Source organism: Carlito syrichta, unplaced genomic scaffold, assembly GCF_000164805.1.
Source record: "Carlito syrichta isolate Samal-C Ts95f unplaced genomic scaffold, Tarsius_syrichta-2.0.1 Scaffold306534, whole genome shotgun sequence".
NCBI classification, from domain to species: Eukaryota; Metazoa; Chordata; class Mammalia; order Primates; family Tarsiidae; genus Carlito; species Carlito syrichta.
In genome coordinates this window covers 29,516-45,222 of record NW_007250630.1, presented here as the reverse complement: position 1 = coordinate 45,222, position 15,707 = coordinate 29,516, and the positions used below count along the sequence as shown (strand labels likewise).

The 15,707-nt window shown below is 40.6% G+C and overlaps 1 protein-coding gene across 1 annotated transcript in view; it reads left to right on the top strand.

Annotated features, from left to right (window-relative positions):
* Positions 1 to 15,707, top strand: part of NPAS3 (neuronal PAS domain protein 3) — a gene marked incomplete at its 3' end in the record, with an annotated part of 691,615 nt that overhangs the window by 666,660 nt on the left and 9,248 nt on the right. Inside the window, exon 12 of the mRNA XM_021715010.1 lies at positions 3,045 to 3,151. Coding sequence (XP_021570685.1) covers positions 3,045 to 3,151 — 107 coding nt within the window. The remainder of the gene's footprint in view (positions 1 to 3,044; positions 3,152 to 15,707) is intronic.

Genomic DNA, 15,707 nt, shown 5'->3' with positions numbered 1-15,707 from the left:
TTCGGAGGAGAAATAAAAAAGCAGAATGGTCAAGTGGCTTGGAGAATTGACCTCCCCAGAGTCTAACTAAGAAGAAGACAGACAACCCCTGCATTGAGTCCACTGGGAAGCACTGAAGATGCTGAGATCAAGTTGGAAGCTGCCTATCACTTCTGACCAGGATCTAAATCAGAGGAAAGAATTCACCAGTGAGAAAAGATACTCACCTGAGCTATGAGTATTTAATAGGGTAGAAGATATCATGAACTGTCACTATTATTTGACAAGGAACTCTAAATCTGAGTTTCACGTTTCTTTGGCATTGATCAATATTAAAATGCTTATCCTCATGACTATATACTGGGGTTTGTCTACGGTTTTGCGGAAGGGCTGCAGAACCTCAGCAAAGATGAGGTAGTTAGAATGATTAGCTGGAGCTGGCAAGTAAAAATAAAGATGGCTGGCGTTTACTGACTACTTACTACACACTGGGCCATGGACAAAGCTCATCATCTGTATATTCTCATTAAGCCTCATGACAGTTCTGTGAGGTAGGTGCTGCCACTGTCTCCATCACCTTCAGGCAATTTCAGCTTAGAAAGAAAAGTTGAATGTCTTGTCCTCAGTCAAGATTCAAACCCAAGGCTGCCAGATGCAAAAGCCCATGTATTTAGCTACGCCTTGTGGGGGTCTCCCTGGAATCTCTTACTTCTCTTCAGAAGTCAGACTAAATGGCAAGCAGCCAGTCAGAATAACCTCTGAAGGGGGTTTTTCATACATGTGCACCCAGAAAAGAACACAACTGCAGCCCCCAAGGCTGTTTATTCTCTGATTTAAAAATGTAGACTCCCGGGGAAAGAGATCAAACCAAGGGAGGCAGATATAAAGTCGGAGGATGGATGATGACTTTGCTTCTTTGAAAACACGTCAGGCAGCTGGATGTAATCCTACCACCACCACTCCCTCCAAAGAACGGGCCTCATCTTATTTACCAAACTCCCAATGATTGTCGTATCCCAAAACATCACTTACTTTTCATTCCTATGATCAATTCATTAATTCTTTTGACAAGCTCTATGGACCTGAGTACCTCATAGTGCCACTCTAGTAATTGAGATCATTTTCTCCGACCTGCTTTTAGTATTTTTCTCCCCATTAGAAAAAAAAAAAAAAAAAAACTTTCCAAAACCCTCTATTAGTGAAGGCAATACAGCATTATTTCCCACCTGAAGATGATAGTAATTATTAAAAACCTTATAGTAAAGGTAATTGCATATTTGATCTGAAGAAAAAGCATACCATGTGCCGGCACCATGCTAAATTTCATTCCATTCATTAGTTCCCTCACCAATCTCTTGGGTTGCTTTGCAGATGAGGAAATTGAGGCTCAGCGTAAAAGACGCCATTAGAATTCTGATCCTGATACAGGTCACTCAACTGGTCTGGTACTTTCTACACATATACTGAGAGACCTTTGAACATGGGGTTAGTCATGTTCACCACAGTAATAGGCTCTAGTACAGAAAAGGGTTTTAATCACTTTGAAGGATTTAATTCAAATAAAAAGTAAACTAAAGAAATTTCTTCCCTAAAGAATGGAGTGGCTTTTTCCTGGGGTTTATTATTTAATTAGGGAATTGTTAACTAGAAACTAAAGCTTGCTCCTTGACTCTGTAGACCATTCTTGTCTGCATTCCCAAGGACGGCCTCGGGCAAAGCCAACATCTAATGCTTTCAGAGGAGCTGGCAAATTTCAGAAACACCAGTGAGAGTCTTTTAATGACATCCTTGTTCCTTCATTTGCAGAAAGGGGGTGTAAACTGTGCTTGGAAAACAGCTAATAGTTTTAGGAAAACACCAACTAATCGGTTTTGTACCAGAAAAAGCATGGATACCTTAGAAAACCCTCCTTTTTGTTTCCCCGATTTGTTTTATCTTACCAAGAATTCTAGTTTGGCCAAAAAATATTATTTAAATTGCTAGACATTGAGAAAGTCACTCTCTGGGTAGCATATTTTAATTATGTTTTATATTTTATTTTTCTCTATTTCCCTGCCTTGAGGGCCAAACTTAACTCCCCTCAATGATCACATGTGTTTCTTAAACATGCCATTTCTAAAGATTCACTTCATATCTGAATAGACCATATGTCATAAATCATAAAAAAAAAAAAAACACAGGAACAGTAAGAAGAATAAATTAAACAAAAAATATATTCTGTTTTGGACTGCCCAAAAGGAAGCTGCACTTGGTAATAGAGAGGGTGATAAGCATTTCGACATGTTTGTGTAAACCAGGCAGATTCTCCCAACATGTTTTCCAATTTGGGTTCTATTTTTCTGTGCTCTGCCTGAGGACATGGACGTCTGGACAATCAATGACAGAGGCTTACACACACGTACTGTCGAGCACAAGCCTGGAAGAGCTGCTGAAATGGTTTAAAAGTTTCTGTGTGGAATTCACCACAAAGTACCAGTTAAAAGGGCCAGGAGTGAAAGCTGAGCTCCCAAATGACTAAGACTAAAAAAGATAATACCCCCAGGCATCTGTATGTCTCAGCATTTAAATTATATCCCTTGAAATGCCAATTTGGACTTTGTGCCAAGAAGCTGTTGAAGCCCTTTTTCATGGAAATACCCAATAGAAGACCAATCTGTTTAAATGAAAGGTGTCTCTAATCATTTGGTATAAACATAACATGTTTTTATTTTATTATGTAACCTTGAATTATCTTGGCCTCTAATGAGGATCTTGCATTGTTACTGAATCTCAATAATTTCATGGAATTATGTTGTCTAAATGTGCATTCTAATGCCAAAGAAAGAGGAAAAACCTGTCTAATTATGTAAACACATTTGCTCGATCTAGGACATTTCCTACTTTTGAGAAACACTGTCATATGTTAGAGAGATCATCTCATCTACAAAGGGTTTTCCCTCACAGTGCCACCTCCTCACAGGTGCTGTGTATAAGCAAAATATGTCAGTAGATCTGTTTCTAAGTTATCTGACAGTTTCTTGACATGTATCCTTTCTGAATTCCAGCCCATGTTCTTCTTTTTGTAGGATTAGTGATTATATGGATCTGACCCCTGTAGACATCGTAGGGAAGAGATGCTACCACTTCATCCATGCCGAAGACGTCGAGGGCATCAGGCACAGTCACTTGGACTGTAAGTACCCCTTGTGTGTGAGAATAACCCAGGCCAGTCCCATCTCTTTCTGAGGCTTGTTTGGTTTCGGTGCTGATTTTTTCCTTCATCTCTCCTGTGTACATTTGAGATGACTGTCAGTGTGTAGTGAGACAAAGGGAGACATAAATCACTGCAACTTGTGTTGGAATTAGATTGAAAGTTGAACCTCGGGCCCAGAGAAATTGCTGGATCTTTAGGCACTCACCTAGAATTTTATGGTGTCTTGTGCTGTCTTTCCCCAGAAGTGGGAGAAGCTTTGTCTCAAGCGCTGTCTTGACCCTTTCATTTCCTAGAGAGCAACTTCCACTCTGAAATTTGTGGCCTCAGTTTCAAAATATATATGGGAGAAGTCAAGTTCAAATAGGCCAGAGCTTCATAACAATGCCTACTTGGCTAGCCACAAAACTGGGGTGGGGGACATCCAGGGGACGGGGCAGAGCACATTCCATGGACACCTCTCAAAGGAGTGTCTTTTCATTGTGCTTCTGGAAAGAGGGTTATTCTGAGGAGTAGGTACCTCCATCCTCCAACTCACAGGAGAGAGACACTAATCTCAGCTCTTTGAGTATAGCTTCCAGCCCCTGACCCACAGGCTGAACACCAAAGAACCTTCTGTGGCATGTAAGCAAAGCAGGACGAGCAGTGTCCTGTCTGGGTCTAGCAACCCTCACACACCAGTGGCGTCATGCTGTGTCCCATCGAACTCCCCTGGCTATTTACACTGTGTGAGGAAGGGTCTGACAAGAGCACTGATCTGATGGACCACTTAAGAAAGGGGTACCTTCTTCTGACCAGAAGTCCTTTTTATAACCACTCCGTAGACTCTTCCTGAAAGAGGAGGGCCCCACCAGTTCTAAATCTAGTGCTGACTGCTGATTTTAAATAGTCATGTTCTGTTTAACAATGTTTTGTTCTACAATGGACTGCATATATGATTATAGTACCGTTTTTTTTTTTACTGTACCTTTTCTATGTTCAGACATATTTAGATACACAAATATTTATCATTGTGTTCCAATTGCCTACAGTATTCAGTACAGTAAAATGCTGTACAGGTATGTAGCCTAGGAGTACGAGGCTACACCATATAGTTTAGGAGGTGGTAGGCTAGACCATCTAGGTATGTGTAAGTACACTCTATGATGTCCACACAATGATGAAATCACCAGCAACACTTTTCTCAGAACACGTGTGCATCATTAAGTGATGTATGACTATACATACAAGGTGCCACAAATGATGATTGGTAGAGCTTAAAGTTGAAGCTTTTATGTCAAAAAAAACAGGCCTTTGTATTTACCTTCTTTCTCCTTTCTTGTACTGGTCAAGGAGAACTATTTCAGACCTTTTCTGCCCTTTGCAAGGGTTTCCTCATTTCAAACTCGTCTCCAAAAGCATAATGGAGACCGTGAGCTAGCCAAGGTCTCATTGTATAAGCGTCTTGTACCGTGTTTTTAACCCTGCATTAGCAACACTGACATGGAAACAAGTTCAATGTCAAATTCTGTATCTACCATGTCTCTGGGAAGAGCCTGTGAGCAAGGCTGCTCTCCAGCAGATACTACTCCCAAAATTGAGCGTGTGTCTTGATATAACACACCAGGGACTTAGGGAACACACTTGTTGCTAAGAATGAATGGATGTCGTGTATCGCAGAAGCAGATGGCTCTTCAGTTAACTGGGGAAAAAAATGATGCTGTTTCCTGAAAAGAAACATCAGGTTCTTTGTTGCTGGAAATTCAGAGAAAATGGAGAAAAACCAGGATCTTTGGAAGAAGCCATGAATGTATTTTTGGAACAATATAGGCTAGAGATCCAGACTTTAAATATGAATATATTGTTTTTAGGACACTGTCATAGACCATGTGTGTGGGGAGAGGGGAGGTGCCTTCTCGTTTTGGAATCTTAACTAAGGCCTAAATTCAGAAACCTGATGCTGACAAAAAAAGAAGTTTGTCTTCCTCAGTTATTATTTGGAAAACGTCATGCTATCTCTCTGGGATTTGATTTATAGCTTGAAGAAACACAATTCCTCAGGAACAGTGAGTGAAGGCAGCTCATTTCTCCCCATAAAGTAAAGGTCTCCAACGAATATGTTTGATGCCATTCTTTCCGATCTAGTTTTATCTCATTTTCAGTAGCCAGAATAATTTGAGAGTGCTGAAAATAAACTACTCCACCATTTGCTATTGTACTGTTCTCCTAACTTTTCTGGTATCTTGCCAGCTAACAAACAGAGAAGGTATGCTTTCAAATTCTGTGATTTTTTTCATTACTTGATATTGACATACTGGCTATTGCTTTATGATTTAGCCTACTAACAATGATTGAGTTCACTCTTTTAGCTCATACACATGACTTCTAATTTTGAGTTCTTTTAATAACCTTAAACACATGAAAAACAAATAGAATGAGCTGATAATTCTGCATAGTAAAATACACTTCACATATTTAGCTATCATGCTGTGGAATAACTCCACAATGTCAAGTAGCACACAATTAGTAAAACTGTAGGGGGAGGAAAAAGAGTGTTTTGATCCTGAAGAAGTTTGATCCTAATCAGATTGAAATTTCAGCGTTCTTGTAGTGCTTAATATCTTCAATCACACACACACACACAAAATCAAACTAATTCCAATGTGTCAGGTTTTGCATTCTGTGACTGAAATAAAATGCTAAAATATACAAATGCATCTTGCTTTGTACAATAAACATTAACATCATTATAAAGTAAGATTGAGTCTGAAATTGTGTGATGGAATGTCTGATGTTTACCTAATTCTCAAACCAAAGCCAGCCCAGTAACAAAATGACAGAGCATGTAATAAGTCTTGGTTGTGTAAACACTGGAAGAAAAGGCAAAAAGCCAGCACAGCATCTTGCTCGTCCAAAGCCCTAGGCTATTACTGAAGGATGCCTCAACTGTGCCTTCCTGGCAGGAGAAGGTCATGGTAACATAGAATCAGTTCAAGAATAAGATAGAATTCTAAAACAAAGGGATGGTTAAAAAATAAACCCTATTAACTATTTAGGTTTTCTTCCTAGAGCTATTGGCACAATTCCTGGTTCTGTCCATGAAAGATAGGATCTAGTCCTCTGATAATATTTCTGATATTTTTATGTCTGTCATGCATTCTAGTTTATGGATAAAACTTAGGAAAAAAGACTTAATCATTTTTGATAACTAAAAGTACTATCTTTATCACTTGTATCTTTTTTCCTAGCCTAGGCATCTATGAATCCATAAATGAACTTGTCTCTAGGATAAGAAAAGCAAAGGGGAATCAGAGCTGTGCCAGAATTTGATAACTGAGAAACTGAACCAAGAACTTTGGACCACATACTTCCCACTAGGTTAACACTAGATGCCTGGTAGTTCACTGCATTTCAACAATAAAAGTCTCTAAAAATCACATGATCAATACCAACATGGTAGGTTCGTGACATTACGTGAGGATTCTAAAAGCAAAGGAGTTTTAGGGTTCTTTCTTTCAGATTGTGACCAAAGACCTCTGCTATTTCTTTAAACCAAATTTCATTGATTCTTCAGGGTAAATTGACCAAATCAACATTGCAAGGTTTGGGTTTTAAGCCATTCATATTAGTAACTATTTGGCATCTTTACCTCTTCCTCTCTCCAGTTCTCCACTGCTCAGGAGGTTCTGACTGGGAGAAGATCAGTTGTGTCTTCCCATGGTCCCGCACTCCAGTTACCAAGACCATCTATGTGGCTTTCGAATTATGGGAGAGGTTTCATTGTAACCATCCCCCACGCCACCTCTGCCTGTAACCCAAAAAATAGAATTCTAAACCAAACAGAGATGTGTTCTTTGCTTCTCTCTTCATCCCCATTTAATCCAGCCTTTTGTCTATAGAAGAAACTGAATTTGTCTTGAGACATCCCTAGGGTTCTTCCTGGGTCAAATCAGCAACAACTCTAAAACCTTAAAGAGTGGCCTAGAGGGAAACTTCCTTTCTCTGTTTTGATGCTATGCTCCACCAGCAAGGCTCAAGGCTCTGGACCTGGGGGATGCCAGAGAAAAGGAGCCAGGAAGTATAGGTGTGGCGGCAGGTTTTTCTTTCTTTCTTTCTTTCTAGCTCTTTACCCAGTCTGAGAAAACTCTGCAAGAGTTATTTCAGAAAGAGAGAAGGACTTCACATGGTCTTTGATACCATGTGGAGCTAAAAAGCCTGGGCCACCCCATATCCTTGAGAGGCATGGATGCTAAAATAATACAGTAGCCTAAGTGTTTATTTCTTAATTACAAACTTCCATACATCCTAACAAAACGAATATACAACTACCTGGTATAATGCATTCCATGCTGTTTTGCATCAATAACCCCTACACTTGCCTCCTGAAGGCGTCTCATCACCAAATGCAAGCAGACTGCTTAATGCAGGACTAATTAGTATATCCCCTTCCAGTCTGTGGGCCCTCCATTGTAATTCCTTCCCAGCTCATTTTTTTCCACAACCAAGCATCAATCAAAGTAAGTGCCCTGCCTGCCTAGGCAACACAAGATGTCCTCCATGCATTTGTCATCTGCCACGCAAACAAAAGGGGAATTTAATTGTCGATTTGGGTTTGCAGCCATTGCTGCACAGTCAGGAAGCTGAAAGTGAAGGAAGAAGGGAAGGTGTAAAGTTTGATGGGTGAGTCCTACGCAGACAGCACAGGGGACTTTATTTCTGTTTTCTGATCTCAGCCTTTCTTCAGGGCTGGGTATTCAGGGACTTAGCTGCAACCTGGTCCTTGGCTTGACTTTTTCCCAAAGCAAAGGAGTTTTTCACTTCTTCCCTATGAGTATGAAAATACCTGTGAGTGGAAATGCATGTAATAGTTACCATGTCTGACTTTCTTCAGAAGCTCAGTCAGCCTACGTCACCTGCCTGTCCATTCACTGAAAGGACTGTCACATGGAGACAAGATAAAGCCAGGTTTTTATGCAAGAGTGAATTAGTATTATTTTGTCTTCTTGCGGGGGTGGGATATGGTTGGGCAAGAGTGCTTTTTTTTGGCTTTTCAAGTCCATAGACAGGCAAGCACAGAGAACAGAGATCAGCAAGAGGCCTAAGCCCTGCTAAGTGTCCCTGTTCCACTGGTGCACATGTATCTGTGGCTTCCCTGGCAGCTTACAGAAATGCAGAAGGCCAACCCCAAGCTTCTTGGATCTGAATCTGCAGTTAACAAGATCCCCAGATGACTTGTATTCATATTAAAGTTTGAGAAGTACTGACCATAATATTTTACATAATCAGTACATACAAAATGACTAACTTTAGGATTTTCTTTTCCTCGCAAATTGGGTGGATTCTGAGAATAGTAGTTAAAAAGTGAGTAGTGAGTTAGCTTTAGAGTATCTCAAACCGTGTTCAGATGATACAAAGAACTTGACTTCTTTACAAATGTGAAGTTGTAAATATCAATGGAGAAAGTTAACAGAGTGTCAGTAGTAGTAATATCTAACATATTAATAGTAAGCAAAAGGAGATCTTTGTGTTTTTTCCTCCCGTTAATATTTTCCTAAGTATACCTGATTGTATGAGTGAATGTGAGCAGTAATCTTTTTCCTGTTCAAGTTCATCTAACATGTGTGAGCATTTACCATACACAAAGCCTTGTGGCATTGCTATGAAGTTTCAAAACTAAGATATGGTTCCTACCTTCAAGGAGTTTACATACTAGTAGAGAAGTCAGCCAATTCTGAACATTTGGCATAAAATGAGGATTATTATGATATGTAGACAAAAACAGAAACCCCACAGGGGGAAGAAATCAGGAGGAGGAGCAGCCCTAGAGAAAGCTGATTTTCCCTGGCCCTTGAAAGAGGATGATGGCAAGAACGCAAGATTGCAGGAGATATGGAAAGGTGTCTAGGGCGTGGCAGTCTTAGAAGAGCAGAGGAGAAACATGGAACGCAAATGCATGATCTTTGCTCTCTGCCAGAGTAAACTGGAACTTTGATTTGACTGATGAATTCTAATACAATTCTTATATAGATTCTTGGGCTTTTCCTTATTACTATTCCAAATAATAGCTGTTTTTATTATAACTTTTTACAAAATCCTTATATTTGATAAAAAATAACCTATTGCTCTTATAAGGCATGGTCAGAAGAAAAAGAAATCTATACTTCTAAATCATCCATTTTAACCCAAATCAATTAACCTAAATAAAATCAATTCTGTTACTTCTTATAATGGTATATTGTTCTTAATCTTGTCTAAACTATTTTTTTAAATGCATTGCTTTAAGCATTTATTTAATAATACCCTTCATATCTCAACAAGCCTCACTCAAATTTGTTAACTCAAATGAGCAGCATAGGATTTAATTTGTATATATGTCTAACATACAATAGTTTTCTATAAATATAGGGTTACCTAAAGATCGGTCATTTGAACCTCTTGATGACCTCCCACTTGCTAGATGATCCTCTCTGGCTTACTAGAATTTTCAGAGGGGCCTATCAGCTAGAATGCATCTGGTTATAATTGCGATGTGTAGACAGAAACAGAAACTCCAGAAAATAAAAATTAAAAATAACTTAAATTTTCTCTGTAATTGTCTTACCTTTCTCTTCATGATCAAAAGACCTGATCAAAAAGATCAAGATAGACCAAGCATAGTGATTATGCCTGGAATCTCAACACTTTGAGAGGTTGAGGCAGGAGGATCATTTGAGGCCAAGAGTTTGAGTTCAGCCTGGGCAAGACCCCATCTCACAAAAAAAAAAAAAGATTATCCAGGAATGGTGATGCATACCTGTAGTCCCAGCTTCAGGAGACTGAAGTAAGAGGCTCTCATGAGCCCAGGATAGTGCCACTGCACTTCAGCCTGGGCAACAGGGCACTACCTTGTCTCGAATAAAAATCACAATAGCACTGCCTGTCATCAGTTACTTTGGACAGTGTCTAAAGTCAGGGAAAGGTCAGTAACTGTTTTCTGTTCATTCCCAGAAGTCCCCTGCTCCCCCAACACAGAGGAGCCCCCTTGTATCTCATAGTCCAACATTTCATCAAATGCCCAAACCTGAGCCACACACTGGCAAGGAGATGGAATTACTGTACCTAGTTTGACCAATCAAGGCTTATCCCCCTGGGACTTTGGAGGAGGCCATTACACATACAACCCAAAATTAGAGTTCTGTTATCCAGAAGGAAGTGGCAGAATGGCTATTCAGTGGACAATCAACAGTGACTATTACAAGGAAGAATCTATTGGTACTTGGATTTCTAACAATATGCATAACAGATGAACAAATGGAATTTGAGCTCCTGTGAATATTCCTGATTTTACAAAACACTAGTTTTGTATATCTATGTCTCTCCATTTATGTTTCTTTTTTAAGATGCTTAGTGGACTTAACACAATGATTGTATCTGGAAACACAGCGTCCACCAGAGACACAAGTAAATCTGAGAATGAGGTCCTCTTCATCCCTATTGCCTTTTTTCAGTTCTGCCTACAGCCTAATCGGATGAACTGTTTCTATACTTTAATACTCTTAATTGTTTTTTTGTGTTTTTTTTTTTTGAGTTGGAGTCTCACTCGGTCGCCCAGACTGGAGTGTAGTGGCCACTCCCAGCCACCTCAGCCTTGACCTGCTGGGCTCCGGCGATCCTTCCGCCTCAGCCTTCTGAGTAGCCGGAATTACAGGCGCGCACTACCACGCCCAGCTGATTTTTTTTTGATTTATTGTAGAGATGAGGTCTCGCTGCCCAGGCGGGTCTCGAACCCGCGGGCTCAGGCAATCCACTCACCTCGGCCTCCCAAGGTGCGGGATTACAGGCTGAGCCACCGAGCCCGGCTATTACTCTTAATTGTTAAAGGGAGGTGAAGAATCAACTCAGCCCGAGTAAGACCCCACCCTGTGCTTTCATCCACCTGCGTTCCACTTTCTATGAAGTTGTCACCATTATACATTTATTGGTGAGAATGATTGATAAGCATCTCTTCTCCAGTCAAAGGCAAGTGGAGATAAAGCCTGACTTCCAGAGTGAAGAAAACTTCCAGCAACCTCCCACGGTGGAAACTTCCCCATGAGTTTCCCATTGCTGGTGTCTCATCATATTCTAAACCAATTACTGGCTAGGGGCATGCAATTATCAGGAATATGAAGACAGATATAGGAAGGGCAGGCCCACAACAGATTTTTCACACTATGATATCCCCTAGTGCCTGGCACAGAGTAGGGACCTAAAAAAATACTTGTTGAATGATCGAATAAATGTACTATTTCCCTCATTCCTAGCTGTAGATCTTTCTTAATTTCATGCTGAAGAGCTCACTGTTTCTCCTTTATATAGCCAGTCCCCTTCCCCCCCAAAAAGAGAAGGTTTGGGGGCTAAGAAATACTCCGCCCTTAACTATTTTAAGTTGGGAAGGGCATGAATGAGTAGGACCGATACTCCCTGGCTGGACAGAAAACAGCTTGAAAAAAAATCTGTGATCTCAGATGTCCCTCGAGCGAACAATCACTTTGTTTCTCCCTGTCCTCGAACATGATACCATCAGTGTTTAAAAGCCTTGGTCTCCAATTTGGTACATTGTCACGAGGAAAGGGGGAATTTATTTTTTTAACTTAACAAATTGACATGTTCTAAATCAATGAAAAGTTTTTTGCGTGATTCAATATTAACAGTTAATAAAAATCTATCAATTGGCAGTGGTATAGGAAAAAAACCTCTCCTGAGGTTGTAAATCACACAGATAGCGATTCAAGCAGGGCCTGTCATTAGCGTATTAGGGGGGAAAAAATCCATAGATGATGCACAGTCATTCACAGAACATCCACAGGTCTTCTGTCCTTAAGCTCGTAACTCACATTAAGTATCAAATATCGGTCAACTTTACCAAATATTGCTCAGCACATAGATTTACAAAAAAACTAAAAACCAATTTGTGGATGGCTGCTATTTAAGACATCTAGCTCACTAATTGCAAAATCTATAGGCAAGTCTGCACAGCATCAAAGCCCCCGTTGATCCTCTGAACAGTTCTAAATGAAAAACTGTCTCTTTTGCGAGTAAATAAAGCACTTAATGCAGTTTCTGGCTAGAATGCTGTTTCTCCTGTGGGTTTTGAAAATGACCTTCCTGTAAGCATCAAGGACTAGAACTTTTTAGATAAAGGAACTTGTTCTTGTTTTAAGTCTATGTCAGGTGCATTCCCTTATAGCCCACAGTTTTCAAAAGCCAAGGAAAAAGTAATCCAGAATTAAAAAAAAAAAAAAAAAAAATCCTGTTTCCAGAATGAAGTTCCCTGTCAGCCTGCCTTGGGCCTTAGGTGGAGAAGCAGAGATTAAAGAGTCAGTATTCTTTTTCATGTTTCATCTGCCAGTTTTGTGAATGTAGAAAGAGAACCAGTGGCTACAGCTAAGCACCCAACTGTGGTATTAAGTAGAAAGTGTGATGCGCACACACCCCCCTCACTTAAACACACAGACACACACTTCGCTTTAGCGAATTCAGAAATGATTGTTGAGTTTCTCGCAGAAGGCACTGCTCCCCGGGCGCCACAGCCACAGAGGAAGGTACCGCAAGGAGGGGGCGAATGGCGCTGCAGATGCGTCCTTATATCGCCATGACGATAATGAAGCTCTTTGTTCAGCTGTGTGAATGAGAAGTGTGGACTCTCTGATGATCTCACCATTTCCTATTTATTCTATACTTACCTGAATACGCCAAGTATTGCTGCTTTTTAATGCATGTGCGAACCACTAAAATGTCCTTTTGTGAGACACTTTGCTAAATGGCCTCTTTTGATCCATCTTCTTCGCCGCCTCTTCAAGCTGAATTAGACTGCTTCCTCCTTTTGACGACACAACCAACTCACTGTGTAGAATCTTTGGCTTTGATTTTGTAGGACAGCCCAACAGGAAGAGACCATGTTCTCTTTTTTCCTCCATATTTCTGAAGGCAAACTTGTACTGATTTGTTTTGATTTACTAACAGAATTATGTTCCTGCCACAGACACTGGCTTCCTTTATGTCCTTTCAGTCATCAGTCTATGTCTGTGGACAAAGTTTTCCCAAGGAAAACTGAAATCCCTCTGTTGAGAACTGGGTACAAGGCCATGGATGTGTGCCTCAGCTAGAAAGTTCACCAGGTTTGAGGGGAGAGAGCATGTCTGGTAAGCCAAGTACTAAGCTCAGACCAAAAGATCAGGTGATGTTTTAAAAATATACTCAATACAATTTAGCATCCAATCTTGGTGGGGTGGCGGTGGGGGCGAGTGTGTATTTGATGTAAAAGGTCACGTGTTCTAAAATATAAGTGCTCTATAATTTCTTTTGAATGAATTGTATTCGCAGCTCCCTTCACAGATATTGGTGGGTGGAATTTTGACACTGATAGCCAAAGACATACTTACCTACGGTTTCTGAACCGTCAGGTAAGCAGGGCTGGAACAGTCCGGCTAGGAGGATTTAAGTCTCTCTCTCTCCTCTCTCTCTCTCTGTTCATCTCGACAATATTTTTCTCATAAGAGGAAGTTCTGTCCTCTGAAGAGCACAGTTTATAACTCGAAGGCACCCATAGCTTAGAGGGTGGGGTGGTACTGACAAAAGCTTCTTAGTTTTCTTTAGAGCAATAACAGCCAAAAGCAATTGGTTATACCCTAGACTTGAGAGTAATAAGAAACACGTTCTCAAACAGCAGCAGAAGCGATCACAATGATGTCTGGGACCATTCGGGATTCTAAGTGAGCCTGTGAAAACGTGTTTATCCTCACTATGTCTTCAGGTTTACCTTGTAAAATCTAAGAAGAGGCCATTTAAAAGTCTTGAGATCTTTAAAATAAAAACTAATTCCTAGAGTACAACTTTAAAATGTAATTCTAGAGATGTTAGAATGTGATCAGTGAATTTTAGTGAGAGAGACATAAGCTGCTTGACTCAAAACTTTTGGGCAACAAAAAGTAAGCTTTGGGATAAAGCAAAGATGCCAGGTTATGTTTTAGAAGTACTCAGACTATATCACAAGGACGTGATATTAAAAATATAATCTATATATGTGTTTCTTCTCCCTCTGCTTCTTTCTCTTTATAGTTTATAGGCATGGTTATGAATTTACTCCCAGGCTTATTGGTTTGAAGAATATCCATCTCTTTTCTTACATTGTATATATTTTTTTTCCTCACAAAAGGATTTTGTGAAATAAACTGATACAAATATCCTTTCTGCTATCTAAACCTAAAACTTGAAAATAAAAACAACAGCCACTAGATTCAAGAGAATCACAAAAGTTTTCTGTGTGTTCTTCAAGTTCTCTAATTTATCACACACTAAAAAATCCCTTTCAAACTGGCACCAAGGTGGTTTTTCTTCTTGAGCTGATTAGGACCACATGAGCTCAGGAAAAGCTGTCAGATCCTGCCTCTGGCGCAGCTGGAATGATCCATCTGATTTGCCAGTATGATTTAATTTTTTTTTTTTTTTTCAAGAAAGAAGCTTCATCCTAAAGTCACAAAAGTCACAAATTTATATTGTGGAAATCCAAGCAAAAATTGTTTCTTGTTCATTTTAAAAGATGCAAAATGCCATTGGATGGGACTTCCTGAAAACCAGAAGCAACTTGTGCAATATTTTGGTCAACATTTCATGCTTTCATGGTAGCTAACTCTGCATCTCATCTTTAGTTATCTAGTTTCCTACTGGCAAAGGGAAGTCTCATTCAGAAAACCGATCCTCAGGAAAGTCATGATCTAAGACCATGCTAGAAGGTTTATCCTTTTAAAAATTCTGTTTGTAGCCGGGCTCGGTGGCTCAGCCTGTAATCCTGCGCCTTTGGGAGGCTGAGGTGAGTGAATTGCCTGAGCCCACGGGTTTGAGACCCGCCTGGGCAATTTGGCAAGCCCTCATCTCTACAGTAAATCAAAAAATCAGCCGGGCGTGGTAGCGCATGCCTGTAATTCCGGCTACTCGGAAGGCTGAGGCAGAAGGATCGCCGGAGCCCAGCAGGTCGAGGCTGCGGTGGCCGGGAGCGGCCACTGCACTCCAGTCTGGGCAACAGAGTGAGACTCCAACTCAAAAAAAAAAAAAAAATTCTGTTTGTCAGACTGGTCCAGGGGAAAACTATGCGTTAGGTCAAAATTGTCTTCTTCAGCCAACCATAGTGGGCTCCCAAACCTGCACCACGGGTAGTCAAGGGTGATCAAGTAGCTCTCGGACTCGCCAAGAAACCCCTCAGCATTTCATTTTCCTTCCCTTCAGTCTTTTTCCACCCACCTCACATCAAACTCACCTGTCCTGCCTCTCTTACATTTAGGTCTCCTCTCTCTGCTAGCTGACCTATGGCCTAAGGAAGGCTGTTTTCTTGTATTCACGAGCCCTAATAAACAGTACTGTATTTATCTTCTCAAGAAACACAGACGCATTGAAGCAGTCCCAGAATCATCCTGCCTTAACTCAAAACGATGACACCCTATCAGTCCCTTAAAAAAACAAGCCCTAGCCGGGCTCGGTGGCTCAGCCTGTAATCCCGCGCCTTTGGGAGGCTGAGGTGAGTGGATTGCCTGAGCCCGTGGGT